The following is a 14,334-nucleotide window of genomic DNA, read 5'->3' on the forward strand; positions in this document are numbered from 1 at the left end:
AAAAAAAAAAACCAGAAAGCACTCAGGCCCCTTCCCTAGTCTTTGCTGGCCAAGCGCTGCGGCAAGGCGGCCCAGGTCCAGCCAGCGCCCAGCAAGGGGAGCACTCTCGGCTCCTGCGCCATGGTTCAGGGCTACAGAGCCAGCCGTGCGTCAAGAAGACACGAAGGCCCGGGCAGACCCTCCTGGGACCTGCTCACGGTAACTGATGCGCAAGTGCCAGGCTCCTGGAAAGAAGCCAGTTAAACCCTCTCTGTGTCTGGAGGTGAGAGCAGGGCTGTGCGCAGGTAAGGGACCCACTCTCGTGATGCAGCCCAGACCCCTTGAACCCAATTCAAATAACCACGAAGTCAAAATCCTGCATCTTTGGTCTCTTTGGGAGGAAGTTATCATACAAGAAATCCACTTCTAGTGATATCATTAGTGAGTTAGAAATATGCAGTAACCCCAATCACTTTATTAAAAGACGGCAGGTGGTCAAGAGTGCTCCCCACTCCGGCGTGTTCCTGGCTAGCCAGCTACACCCAGCCCCGCTCGCGGCAGCAGGCCTGGCTCCATCCTGTGACCCCAAAAGACACCTCCCCACAAGCCCAGAGCCAGGCTCCAGGGCGTTTCTGAACCGAGTTCCTGCTCATCCGGAAGACCTGTGGGGGATCTGGGCACCCCCCAGGATGCCTGCTGGTGAAACACGGCCCTGCCCCACTAACCCTGTCCCTGTTGGCGAACAACCCAGACAACTATCTGAAAAAATACAATGGATCCATGTGGAGAAAGCTGTTCTGGTTCAAAGAGCACGTTAGCAAACGCAGAAGACAACAGAAGCCAGAGCAAGGAGAGGAGAGGCTGCTGCAGGATGCTGAAGAGGAGGCGGGCGTGGCCAGGCCCCGGCTGTGCAACAGGGTACTTCTCGTCCGAGGGAAGACAGGCGAGGCCGTCAAAAGAAGGAAAGCCTTGTCGTAGGGCATGCCACCAGGGAGGGTCGCGCGGGGAGCCCGTGGAGGTCCCTACGGGCCTCCATCCCTGGCCAGCAGCAAGAATGAGGAAGAATGAGGAAGGTTCCCTTGGGCCAGGGGTACCCACAACGGGACGCAAGCGGGCGCGTGGTGTTGGCTGCCTGGGGACAGCTGCAGGCAGCGGGCACTCAAACAGCAGGAGAAAGCCCCCACGGTTTGCTGGCCTCGGGCACCTGAACCTGAGACTGGCCACCTGCGACCAGGAGACAAGCCCCGTGACGGCCCAGCTTGTCTCCCAGGCCCTCCCGAGAAGCCTCATCTGCAACCAGGACACCACACCCTGGCAAGATTAAAAACTCTCAAAAATGGGGGGAAGAAAGGAAAGAAGGAAAGAAGCCCTGGAAAAACCACAGCCCGCTCTTGACTCAAGACGGGGTAGCCCAAGGCCCAGCGCCCGCCCAGGAGCTCTGCACCTACCTGTGAGGTGGACATGCGAGAGGTATCTTGTCGGCCCGTGAGGTCGGACGAGGAGATGTTGACGGGGGCCCCGCGGTGCAACCGCATACTCACTTTCCGCTCTCTCTCCATGCCGGAGACGGGCCGGGGGGAGGTGTTAGCTGAGGACAGGGAGAGAAACGGAGTGGGTCGCCCCGTCTGCTGCCTCTTGCTTGGGGCTTCCTGTGAGAGGCTGTGGCCAGAGAGGCCCCGGGCTGCCTGGACAGTCAGGAGCTGGCAGCAGCCGATGGCCACCAACATTCAGATCCGGCCGGAGGGACACAAAGGGACGTGGGAGCGAGGCCAAGGGGCTCATAGGGGAGGAATGTGAAATGTGGGAGGGATCACGCACACCAGCAGGTGCCCTCATTTCTAAAGGCACCCGGGCAGCCTGGCTCATCCACCCGCAGGAGCGAGCATCGCCTGACACGGGGCACTTACAGCGTCCACCACCAAGTGTACTCTCCCCACCAACCCCAGGACACAGGAAGTCACCCCAGAGCTGCTCCAGAGCGCTGGGGGGGGCACTCACCCGTGTGTGAGGTAGGGGTGAGGGGTGTGGGGGGAGCCACTTCCTGCGTCCCCCGCAGGCGGCCGGAGGCTGTGGAAGGGAGGCCGCGGGTAGCCGGGTTCCGTGAGTGTCTCAGCCGCTCCTCTCGGTCCCTGCGCTCCCGCTCGGCGTCGTCGGCGGCCCGGCTGGCACCCTGAGGAGGCAGGAGATGAGGCTGGAGTGGAACCAGGTTTGACAGAAAGCAACCCTAGGTCCTAGGCTGCCCCGGCCACGTGAGAAAATCCCTACCAAACGGCACTGGGACAAGACTGCCTGCGGCCGCCCACAGGCCATGCGTTTCTCCCCACGGGATGCCAGCGTGATCCTCACAAGGGGTCAGAGTCAGGCCTCTCAGCTCCCCCAACAATCAAAAAAACTCCACTCGTATGTCATTTCCCTGTGGGCTCAAAACTTCCTTAAACTTCAAAATGGGCAACAGCTGGCCCCCTGCTTCTCTGTGAACATGCTCACTGACACGCGCAGGAAGAGGAGAGAGACAGGAACCATCAGAGGCCAGAGACAGGCCCCAAATGGTGACAGCTGGGGACGAAAGCAGGGTGGGGATGAGAGCGTTTGCTCGGACGAGGAGTTCACTCAGGGTCCAGACCCTGCGGCCTGTGACAGCCTGTGCAGGTGTGGCGGGGCAGCCGGCAGCTGGGTCTGTGCTGCACTGTCCAGATGCACAGGGGTGGGGAGGTCAGATTCTAAGCCGAGACAGCAGCCTATGAAAGAGCAGATTCTAACTGCCAATGCTGTGTGGCAGGGGCCTGAAAACTACAGCCGGGGCCAAACCCAGGTGCCACCTCTTCCTGCAAGTACAGCTCACTACACACAGCCATGTCCACCAGGCAACACACAGCGGGACACACGCCTGCGGCTGCAGCACCATTCAGCCAGCACCGCCCAGACTCCTCAGGCTGCCGTTTACGGAAAACACTGGCCCAGCCTGCTCTGAGGGCCAGGTGACTCCACCACGCAGGAGGGTCGCTCTGCCTCCTCCCGAAACACCGCAGGAGGGTCGCTCTGCCACCTCCCGAGGCAGCAGAGCCTCGGCAGAGGGACCCATCCGCTCTGCAGAGTGCACCCCTCCCAGCACCTGGAGGCGCCAAGGCCGGGTCCAGGGCACCCCCGCCCCTCCCTGGCCCCTGCACGACTATCGGACAAGGCTGCCGTTTTTGTACCCTCCCAAGAGGCAGTTCTGCTCCTCCATCAGACTGTTGCCTGGAAAGACTCCAACTTCTATTTAAAACTGACAACTTAACAGCAAGTTTTTAATGAAAGAAAACAGCAGTTCCACAGGAGCTTCAATTCTGGCAGCGGTGTCGGAATAGTAATTCGGCTCAGACGTGGACCCAGGGCTGGGCTGGTTTTAGAGGCTCCAGGGCATGCTCACACCCGCATCAAGAGAGCCACAGGCAAAACCAGCTCACAACAGGGTCAGTCAGGCTGGACGGGCAGCACCTCACCAGGCCCCAACCCCACTCATCTCGTGGGCACCACGACCATCTGGCACAGTGAATGGGAATGCACACCCCCAGCCCCCACCCTCTGCCCCCAGGGCATGCTCTGGGCCCTAGCTCCACTTGGTGACAGGGAGGGATGGGGCCTCCTGCTGTCCACACCCGGGAATTCCACGGACCCCTCTGCGTTCCCTAATGGCGTCTTACTTCTTGGCACCCCTTTCTGGCAGGCAGACACCCACTCAGTCCAAGTCCTGCCCACTACACACTCGCCCTTCACCACCAGAGACACTCCCTATACGGTACAGCCCCTCAACAAGACGGTCACCGGCCTCTCGCTGACCAGGCATCCCCTGCACACCACACTGAGCGAACGTGCCGGCAGCGCAACTTACAAATTTCAGCATGTTCCAGTCGAACACGTAGTCGTAGGAGAAGCCCTGGCGATGGAACAGATTCCGGAAAAGCTGCCTCAGGTACGAGTAGTCAGGCTTGTCGTCAAAACGCAAGGAACGGCAGAAATTCAGGTATGTGGCAAACTCGGCTGCAAAACAAGAAACTCAAAGCTAACTCGTGAAACCCAACTGCGACTCGACGTGTCTGCCAGCGTCGCCGTCTACCTCCTGCTGCTGCACACTCAAGGGGAGAAGGACAGATACAAAACACCTGGCAGGTTTCTAAGACTCTAGGCCTTAAGAAAGCTTTTAAAAAAATTCAAATCATAAAGCACAATTTCGTTTCATCTACGGTATGTATCCTGGAGCAGTCCTACAAATGCAAAGAGAGAGAGGCCCCACCACTGCCCATCCATCCCTTTCCAGCCACTTAGGACCCCAAGGCTCAGGCCTGCCTCACCTGCCATCTCTGCAGGGCCTCCAAGTGCTCTCCACACTGATGGGCACTTGGCAAGTCAAGATGAACAGGAGGGCAGGCTATTACCACCATACACAAAAGCACCCCTCGTTCCTGCCACCACCCCTTTGGAAGGGGAGCAACTCTTCTGACAAAACCCAGGCTGAGCCGTCTCAGCACACCTGAGGCGGGCCCGACGCACGTGCAACCCCCATGAGCAGCTCCACTGAGAAGAAGCCTCCAAAGACTTACAAGGGTAGCCTTTACACAACACTTCAATGGGGGTGGACATTTTCTTCTCGCTAATCCTTTCATATTTCTGTCTCTTGGTGGCGGCCTTCAGCCCCTGCCAGGGGAGAGAGCCCAGGTTGAAGTACATTAGCACGTAGCCCAGAGACTCCAAGTCATCTCTTCGGGATTGCTCTGAAAACAAAAGGGAAAGGCGTGAAGAACGGCACTGGCGTGCTCACGTCAAAGCAAAAGACCTGGCTGGCACTTCCAGTGGAGACGAGCTTCAGACACGCACGCCGGGATCACTCTCACCCAGAGCTGCCCCTTATGCATACTAAGGAAATTCCCGAACACATCACAGGTGACTCAGAAACATCCCAGCATCCGCCTGCCCCCATACACCTGGCAGTCATGAGCCAGACTGTCTGCTGCAGAGGTCTGAGGACACACTCGCACCCCCAGCTCCCCTGATGACACACTCGCACCCCCAGCTCCCCAAGAGGCTGGCCTCTCCCTGGGCTGAGGCATGGACATGCCCAAAGGCACCCTAGGTCAGTGACCCATGCCCAGGGGCTCACCAATTCCAAGGTGCGTGTTGATGGAGGCGTACCGCGCCGTCCCTGTGAGGTTCTTGTTCTCGCGATAGGGGATGTGCTGGTGGGTGCGTGCGTCCCGGTACTTCTTGGCCAGCCCAAAGTCGATGATGTACACCAAGTTGCCCTTCTTCCCCAGGCCCATAAGGAAGTTGTCTGGCTTCACATCCCGGTGGATGAAGTTCTTTGAATGAATGTATTCGATGCGACTGATCTGCGAGCAGAGCAAGGCACGAGATGGCAGCCCAGGGCAGTCTCAGGGAGGGACAGCTCAACTGCAGGACGCTGTGCCAGTGGCTGCGCTGTTCCTGCCCCTCAGCCATGTCAGGGTAGTTTAACCATTAGTGAGGGGGACGCCGAACTGACCAAATTGTTCCCCCAGGTGCCTTCAGCAACCCTCCACCCTCCACGGGCCTAGGTGCTTTGCCTTCAGCTCCCACAAAACAGAGAGGTGAGGCGACAGAGAGGGGACAACCCGCCACTAGACATCGGTCTCTCTCAGCACTGTTCTCCGCATAGGCTACACACCAGGATTGGCAGAGAAGCTGCACGGAGGTGCTTAGGAATCACACGCATGTTCCTGAGACGGAGGGGCCCGCTGAATGGAAACGTGCTATGCTGGTACCGAGAGGGTGGCCTCCAAGCCACTCAGCTGAGCCACCAGAGCCTCAAGGCTAAGGCTTAGCACATTTCCATTTCCTCTGTGAATTAACAGCCGTAATAATGGCCAGAACAGCACAAGTGAGCGGCTGATTCCATCAGACGGCAAGTGTGTGCCAAGTGTCAGGAAACAGTCCTTACCATTTGGTCGGCAAGCAGCAGGACGGTTTTGAGGCTGAATTTCCTGGAGCAGAAGTTGAAGAGGTCCTCCAGGCTCGGCCCCAGCAGCTCCATCACCATGACGTTGTAGTCCCCCTCGGCCCCGCACCATCTGATGGTGGGGATGCCCACTAGGCGAGGAAATCAGACAGCGTTTCAGTCCAGGCCCTGCCTCAGCTCCACACTACGTCTGCGCTGTGCACACCATGGGGTCCTGGTGACAACCCTGAACGGGGAAGGGGTGATGGAGGCAGAAGACCCCGGCAACGCCGGTCCTCAGGGACCCATCTTCGAGATTAGGCCCCATCTGTTAGCAAGTGGCCTGAGGCAGAGGTTGGACGAGGGCCAAGCGGGCAGGAGCTGCAAAGGGGACAAGGAGGGGATCGAAGCCCCACCTCCCTGACTCTCGTCTTCTAGGGCAGGGGGGCAGGAGACACAGGAAACAGTCATGATGTGGGAGAGAAAGAGCTCAGGCAGAAAAGGACCAGCAGAGCCCGCCAGAGACGTCACACCGGAGAGGGGAGGAGCTTCAGGAGAGAAAGCAGCTACCATGGGTTAGGTGAGAGAAGAAAATATGTTCAATTACTACAATGTTGGTAGAAGTATTTGACTGGATAAGAGAAAAATAAAAGCAATGAAAACTTTTTGGGGATTTACACAGTAACCCAAGCTTGAAATATACAAATCAGGAAGTGAGAATACAGACACAATAAATCTAACAGGAAGAATTTACAGATGGCTGCACAGTATCAGTGCTGAAGGCATAATCAACACTAAAAAGACACACGGGCCAGGTGCAGTGGCTCATGCCTGTAATCCTAGCACTTTGGGAGGCTGGAGCGAGAGGACTGCTTGAGCTCAAGTTTGAGACCAGCCTGAATAACATAGGGAGACCCTTATGTCTCTACAAAAAAACTTCGGAAATTAGCTGGGTGTGGTGGCACGCTTCTGTGGTCCCATCTACTTGGGAGGCTGAGGCAGGAGGATCACTTGAGCCCAGGAAATGAAGGCTGCAGTGAGCCGCGATGGCACCACTGCACTCCAGCCTGTGCCACAGAGCAAAACCCTGTCTGAAAACAAAACAAAAAAAATCTACTTTAGAAAAAAATGGGTGAAAGACCTGGACACTTCACCCAAGACTTTACGTATGAAAAGTCAACGACCACAAGAAGATGCTGAGAGATGGAAACACGTGCTGGTAAAGACGCGTGCAGGAACACGCAGGAGCGCACACCGCAGCCTCACGCCAGAGTCAAATTCGAATGCTGCAGCAACAGATGGATTTCTCAAAATACCACCCCCAAAATATGCCCTTCAGTCCTATTTTTTTTCTTATATCCACAAGAACATGTTTTTTTGGTATGTTTTCACAGCACTGGGTCCTTAACTATACACATGGCTCTACACACATACAGCTTATGAACGGTCTGGATAAACCTTTTATGTCCTTCCATGGCAAGACAGATTTTTAGTTTAGTCTTACAGCAAGTTTTGGTACCATTAGGGAAATTTACTTCATTAAAAAAGTTGTTTCATTATTTTATTGTTTTGAGGCGAGGTCTCACTGTCACCCAGGCTGGAGTGCAGGGGCGCCATCTCGGCTCACGGCAACCTCCGCCTCCTGGGTTCAAGCAATTCTCCTGCCTCAGCCTCCTGAGTAGGTGGGATTACAGGCAGGCGCCACCGCGCCCGGCTCGTTTTACTGGCCATATGTAGCTCCTCTCCTCTGAAGGTGTGTATTTTTTTTTGGCTAAGTTTTTCTATCGTGGTATCTTTTTCCTATTTATAGTAGTTCTTTATAAATTCCGGATACTAAACCATTGTAGGCTTTTTGTGAGGCAAGTATCTCTCAGTTAATGGCACGTTTTTTATTTTCTTCTGGAGTTTCTTGATGAAAAGACTTAATTTTCATGAATGTGAATGCCTCTATCTTTTTGCTTTATGAGTGCTTTCAGTATCTTACATTAAAAAATAATTTCTGCCCTCAGCGTCAAAAAGAGATGCTATTGTTTTCTTTTAAAAGTATAAAAGTTACTTCTACTTCTAGCAAAAACAGTAATGGGGCCTGATTCGCCCTCACAACTTAACTAAGGGAAAAAACAAAACACACAGCCTCACACATGACAGGGCAGTTTCAACAACGCCGGCCGGCCAGTGACTGACAGCCATACCAGCCAATAACAGCCGTGCTTGAGGGCGGGAAGGGGCCCCGAGAGGGCGCCCTGGGCTGCCCCCTGCACTGCTGGGAGCATAAGCACAAAGGCCAGACCGAGCAGATCCAGGAACCCAACCTCATCCTAGAAGAGAGCTGAGGAGGAGCCTGCAGAACGTGGAAGAGCACAGCACGCGTGACATTCTCGATGTCCGGCATCCACAGTGGAAAACAAACCTGGAGTCAGAGGTCAACTGAAATGGACCCGGATGTTCAAATCAGCAGAGAAAGTCATGAAACGTTACTACAGATTTCAACTGCATTCCACATCAAAAACTTTAACTGGCCAGGCTCAGGCCCATAATCCCAGCACGATGGAGGTGGAAGCGGGAGGATCACTTAAGCCCAAGTTTGAGACCAGAAAGAAACATAGTAAGACCCTCGTCTCTACAAAAAAATTTTAAAAATTAGCTGGGCTTGGTGCTGTGCGCCTACAGTCCCAGCTACTCGGGAGGCTGAGGTGGGAGGATGGCTTAGGCCCAGAAGTCAGGACTGCAGTGAGCCGTGACTGCACCACTGCACTCCAGCCTGGGTGACAGAATGAGACCGTCTCACCAAAAAAAAAAAAAACAAGTTAAAGGCATGAGGCATATACATATACATGTGTGTTTACGTTTGACTTCGGTCTTTTGTATATATGTATATATATTTTAAAAACATGTATATATAAACCTGAATACATATGAGATATATATATGCAAATACATATCTACTTTCAGATTCTGGAACAGTTGCATATAAATGTATATATAAACCTGAAAACATATGATATACACATGCAAATACATACCTACTTTTGGATTTTGGAATAGTTGCATTCTGCGCCACAGCTGACCATCCCTAATCTGAAAATCCAAACTGCCCCCATTCGCATCTCCTTTGAGCATCATGTCAGCACTTTTCATAAAGTTTCTGATTTTGGGTGTTTCAGATACTCAACCTTACTACGGATTTGTGAATTCTCTCTCTCTATATATGCAGCATTATGGATTCCCAAATTCTCTTTCTCCACTCCAATGTATCACAGTTCCTTCTTCTTAATACTCATTTTGAAGTTTTCACTGTCCTAAATTTAGGCAACAGATAACCTTTCAAGCTTTTTCCTGTACCCTCACAACAAATGCCTATCGGTTTTGAACTTCTTTTCTTTCTGCCACATGTTCCAGATTCACCTTCCTTCTTTCTGCCCCAGCCCTGGAATCAGCTGCTTCTCCAAGCACTCAGGACTCCTCTTAACAGAGAGCGATAAATACTTACAACCCACGGAGGCCCGGCGTGCTCAGTGTTCTAGGCTGTCACTCCTTCTAAGCCCTTCTCGTGGCCAGAACTACACAAAGTTTCATCGTGACAGCTTTATAGTAAGTGCTGGTGTTTGCAGGGCAAATGGCCCTCTTCTTCACAGGTGTTTTAATTAACCCTGGCCTTGCACTCTTCTCGGTGAATTCTAATCACCTCGTCATGTAGGAGAAGTGGCTGGATGTCGATAGGAACGTCACTGAATGTTAAGAGCAACTTTGGGAGACCTGACACCTGGCATCTTCCTTTCTCTGAACATAGAGGAGAATTAGGCAAATCTTTCTTAAATGTCCTTCAATAAAGTTTATATATTTTCTGCATACAGAACTTATGTGTCTTAAAATTTATCCCTAGATACCTTTTTGCTACTGTAAGCAGTACTTTTAAAATTACATTGTATAACTAATTAATTATTGTTGGTTTAACAAAATAAATAGATTTTATATTTTGATCTTAAATTTGCTAAACTCTCTAATCTGTTGAGATCCCTATGTAGGAAATGACATCACATCAATATGCCAGTAACAGCAGTTTTTTTCCTGCCTTTTTCACCCCCTGCCCTGCTGAAAACAGTGTTGTGAGGCTGAGGATGATGTGAGCTACACAAACCTCTGCTGCTCTGCAGGGGGGGAATGGAAATCTGCATAACCACTTTGGAAAAATCGATACACATCAATATGCGGACGCCTGCGTTATCTTGCAGAACTGGACATTTGCATGTGCCAAGCAACAGTCACTGCACCTTCAGACGTAGGTGCTAGCACGTGTGCCCCAGACACATGGACAAGATGTGCACAAAAGCACTGTCCCTAAGAGTAAATGCTAGAAGCTCCCCAGGGCTCAACGCAGAATGAGTAAGAGGAAGCTACTTTATACAACTATGTAGATGATCAAACAATGAAAATCAATTACCTAGAGCTGCAATCGATAGGGAAGAATCTCAGGAATACTCTGGAATACTCTGGGTCAAAGAAAGTTACAAAATACAGACCGCATCGCATAACACTAAAACTTTCATGTATTCAAAAGACGTATGTGGCATGGACTCATGATCCATCTGAACTGATGGCGTACTGACTGGTGTGACTGACGGTGTACTGACTGATGATGTACTGACGTGACTGATGGTGTACTGATGGTGTACTGACGGTGTACTGATGTGACTGATGGTGTACTGACTGATGGTGTACTGATGGCGTACTGACATGACTGGTGTACTGACTAATGTGAATGGTGTACTGACTGATGTGACTGATGGTGTACTGACGGTGTACTGATGTGACTGATGGTGTACTGATGGTGTACTGACGGTGTACTGATGTGACTGATGGTGTACTGATGGCGTACTGACATGACTGGTGTACTGACTAATGTGAATGGTGTACTGACTGATGTGACTGATGGTGTACTGATGTGACTGATGGTGTACTGACTGATGGTGTACTGACGTGACTGATGGTGAACTGACTGGTGTACTGACAGATGTGACTGACGGTGTACTCACTGTTGTGACTGATGGTGCACTGACTGATGGTGTACTGACTGTGACTGATGGTGCACTGACTGATGGTGTACTGAATGACATGACTGATGGTTTACTGACTGACGTGAGTGACGGCGTTCTGACTGATGGTGTACTGACTGGTGTTACTGATGGTGTATTTACTGACACCATCTTTCTTTCTCTCTCTCTTTTTTTAAACAGGGGTCCTGCTGTCATCCAGGCTGGAGGGCAGTGGCACCATCACAGCTCACTGCAGCCTTAACTTCCCGAGCTCAAGCCATCCTCCTGCCTCAGCCTCCCAAGTAGCTGAGACTACAGGTGTAAGCCACTGCACATGGCCTGTTTCTTTTTCCTCCCTGCCCCCCCAAGTCTCAGCAGAATCACCCCTTTTTTGTTAGCTGTCACAATGCACCCCGTCATTCATGGCATTAGAGAATGGATAAAATACAGTAAAAGCAACACGCTCTCGGCTCCCAATGCACTTGTGCTCAATGGACTTACTGCGACTGGTGTTTTTGCAGTAACAAGTGAAGCCAATGGGTTTGAAAACAGAGACCCAAGGCTGCCTAAGTGTGCCAGTCATCCAGGGCCACCCTGCTGCCCTGTCCAGGTGCTGTCACGGTGGGAAGCAGCCACTCGTGCTGCTATTTGTCACCTCAACACTTTTCCCTCATGGTGCCCAAAGGTAGCTAAATATATGCGTGGGGATAAAAAAATGGGGGGACAAGGCCAGATACATAAAGACATGCTCCACCCTGATCTGTGAAAAGTTTCAATATAAATGTGGGGACTCAGCATTAATGCAAATAGAAATTTTCATGAAGTTTTCAGCAATTCAACCCTAAAATGATTTATCTAACTGTAAAATGTTTCTAGATAATTTCATTATTTGGATTTTGAAAGTTTCTTGTAGGATGACAAAGAAACAAAAACTTACAAACAGGTGAGCGAGGGCCTGGCACAGGCATGGGGCATGGCAGGCAAATGGGCTCCACAGGGAGGAGCGTTCCTCTCAGACGGGCAGGACAGGGTCCTGGTTGTTGATTTTAATGTCCTCGATACCATACATGTTACATACGTTCTTTGGAGTTGTACGATATTTCACAATAAAAAGATGATAGTAGGCAGTCGCCCACCCTCAACCACAGAACCTTCACCCACTGGCCCAGTTCTACACAAGCACTTCTCTCCTCCCTCCCAGAAACCAGGCCTGCCATCTTAGCCTTGACCAAAAGCAGCTGAGAACTAAGTAAATGTTGCTTGCTGAGGGGTTCCCCAAGGAGGGAGTGACCTAAAGCCGCTTTTGTGGGATGGTAGGATCGGAAAGAAAAGAGCACCTACAACAGTCCCTGGGTTTTGCCCACCAGTCCAGTCGGTTTTGATAAAAACTAGGTGTCTATCCAAGTCTTCTATCAACACAGCTAATTTTAGTTTCTTTCTACTATTTCAGGTATTGAATCTACTGTCCCAACCAGATTTGGGACAGGTGGGATCATCTGGGGCACATTCCTGACGGCTGAAGGCCACATAGGGTGGCTGCCATTTCCTTCTCTGGGAGCAGACAGCTGCTTGAGCAGTAGCCTGGGGGGCTAGAACACCCAAGTTCAAGTCTGTCCTCCGTAAAGTTACACCGCTTCTAAACCCAGTTTCCTCATCTGCAACATCAGGCTGAAGAGCTCAGTACCCACTGCCCAGGGCTGCTGTGGGCAGTGACCGGTGTGTTTTTAATGCTCACTCTTCCCAAGCTGCAGATAACAGAATGCACTCGGCGTGGAGCTTTCTCCTGAAAGGCAGCCTCCATCAAGCAGACGTAAGCAAGATCAGAACCCGGCACCACTGCTTGACTCTCACAAGCAGGAAGGAAAACCGCAATGAGAGGTGCTTGCTGCCCGTTTTTTCAGAGACAGCAGGACAATCTGCACCATCCACAGCAGACACTGCACAAGGGGACAATCTGCACCACCCACAACAGGACAATCTGCATCACCCACAGCAGACACTGCACAAGAACGGGCGGCGGCAAGATCTGGTGGTTTCTGGATGAAGCAATTTCTTCCCATTATTTGTCAACTCCCTGGTTTTGTCTCAAAGTGAATTCAAGAACCACCACCAGAATGAGGCCTTTTGCCTTCCTGGACATCATTTGTTTTCTAAAATGCAGATCTTTAGATCTTTACAGTATCTGGACAGGCGCGGTGGCTCACGCCTATAATCCCAGCACTTTGGGAGGCTGAGGTGGGCAGATCGCCTGAGATCAGGAGTTCACAACCAGCCCAGCCAACGTGGTGAAGCCCTGTCTCTACTAAAAATACAAAAATTAGCCAGGCGGGGTGGCTCACGCCTGTAATCCCAGCTACTGCAGAGGCTGAGGCAGGAGAATGGCCTGAACCCAGGAGGCAGAGGTTGCAGTGGGCCAAGATCCCGCCATTGCACTCCAGCCTGGGCAACAGAGTGAGACTGCGTCTCAAAAAACAAACAAACAAACAAGCAAAACAACAAAACTTTGCCAGTATCCACCAGGTATGTGTGCATTTACCACAGAAGACCTGACCTACATTTTGGAATGGTCAGGGACATGGCAATGAGCTTGAAGCCCAAATGGGAGAAAATCCACTTCTGAAATCCTGTTTGGTTTCCAGGATCCTAGGGAAGGTGCAGCCTCTTTACTCTCTCAAGCCAGTGGCCACAGGGGAAGGAACTTTGCCTGCCAGGGGCCTTCAGCACTGTCTGAAGGAAGTTTTGAGCATCACAACTGGGGGCTGGGGTGCTGCCAACATCTACCACGCAGAGAACACACCACTACGAATGGCACTAGTGCCAGGGGAAGTCCTGTTCAGGAACCACGTAGCTACCTTTTGGTTCGGGGTTGGCTTCCCCAGTGACCGTCCTGGGCTTTTTTCTTTTTTTTCTTTTTTTTTGAGACAGAGTCTCGCTCTGTCACCCAGACCTGAGTGCAGTGGCGCATCTCCACTCACTGCAAGCTCCGCCTCCCAGGTTCACGCCATTCTCCTGCCTCAGCCTCCACAGTAGCTGGGACTACAGGAGCCTGTCACCAAGCCCGGCTAATTTTCTGTATTTTTTTTTAGTAGAGACGGGGTTTCACCATGTTAGCCAGGATGGTTTTGATCTCCTGACCTCATGATTTGCCCGCCTCGGCCTCCCAAAGTGCTGGGATTACAGGCATGAGCCACCGTGCCCGGCCTATCCTGTGCTTTTAAGGACTGGCTTTCTTCCCTTTGCCCTTGTGTACCTCTGGCTTGCAAGTTCCCCTGCAGATGTCTCTCGTAAAAACTTAAGGTGTTTTTAAGCGTGCAGGTTTTACTCGACCCCCGCACCAGGCTCCCGCAGGCCAAGGTCACACCGTGCACCACC

The 14,334-nt window shown here is 52.0% G+C and overlaps 1 protein-coding gene across 5 annotated transcripts in view; it reads right to left on the bottom strand.

Annotated features, from left to right (window-relative positions):
• CSNK1D (casein kinase 1 delta) overlaps positions 1-14,334 on the bottom strand; it is a 32,191-nt gene that overhangs the window by 8,312 nt on the left and 9,545 nt on the right. For 3 of the 5 annotated variants that reach the window (XM_005585320.4, XM_005585321.4, XM_065532177.1), the window contains exons 3-8: positions 5,933-6,081; positions 5,117-5,345; positions 4,560-4,730; positions 3,851-3,999; positions 1,978-2,149; positions 1,428-1,567 (exon numbers count right to left, since the gene is read on the bottom strand). In XM_005585320.4, coding sequence (XP_005585377.1) covers positions 1,428-1,567; positions 1,978-2,149; positions 3,851-3,999; positions 4,560-4,730; positions 5,117-5,345; positions 5,933-6,081 — 1,010 coding nt within the window. Of the gene's footprint in view, positions 1-1,427; positions 1,568-1,977; positions 2,150-3,850; positions 4,000-4,559; positions 4,731-5,116; positions 5,346-5,932; positions 6,478-14,334 lie in introns of all 5 variants that reach the window. The other 2 variants (XM_074021022.1, XM_074021023.1) reach the window with 1 other exon arrangement.

Source organism: Macaca fascicularis, chromosome 16, assembly GCF_037993035.2.
Source record: "Macaca fascicularis isolate 582-1 chromosome 16, T2T-MFA8v1.1".
NCBI lineage: Eukaryota > Metazoa > Chordata > Mammalia > Primates > Cercopithecidae > Macaca > Macaca fascicularis.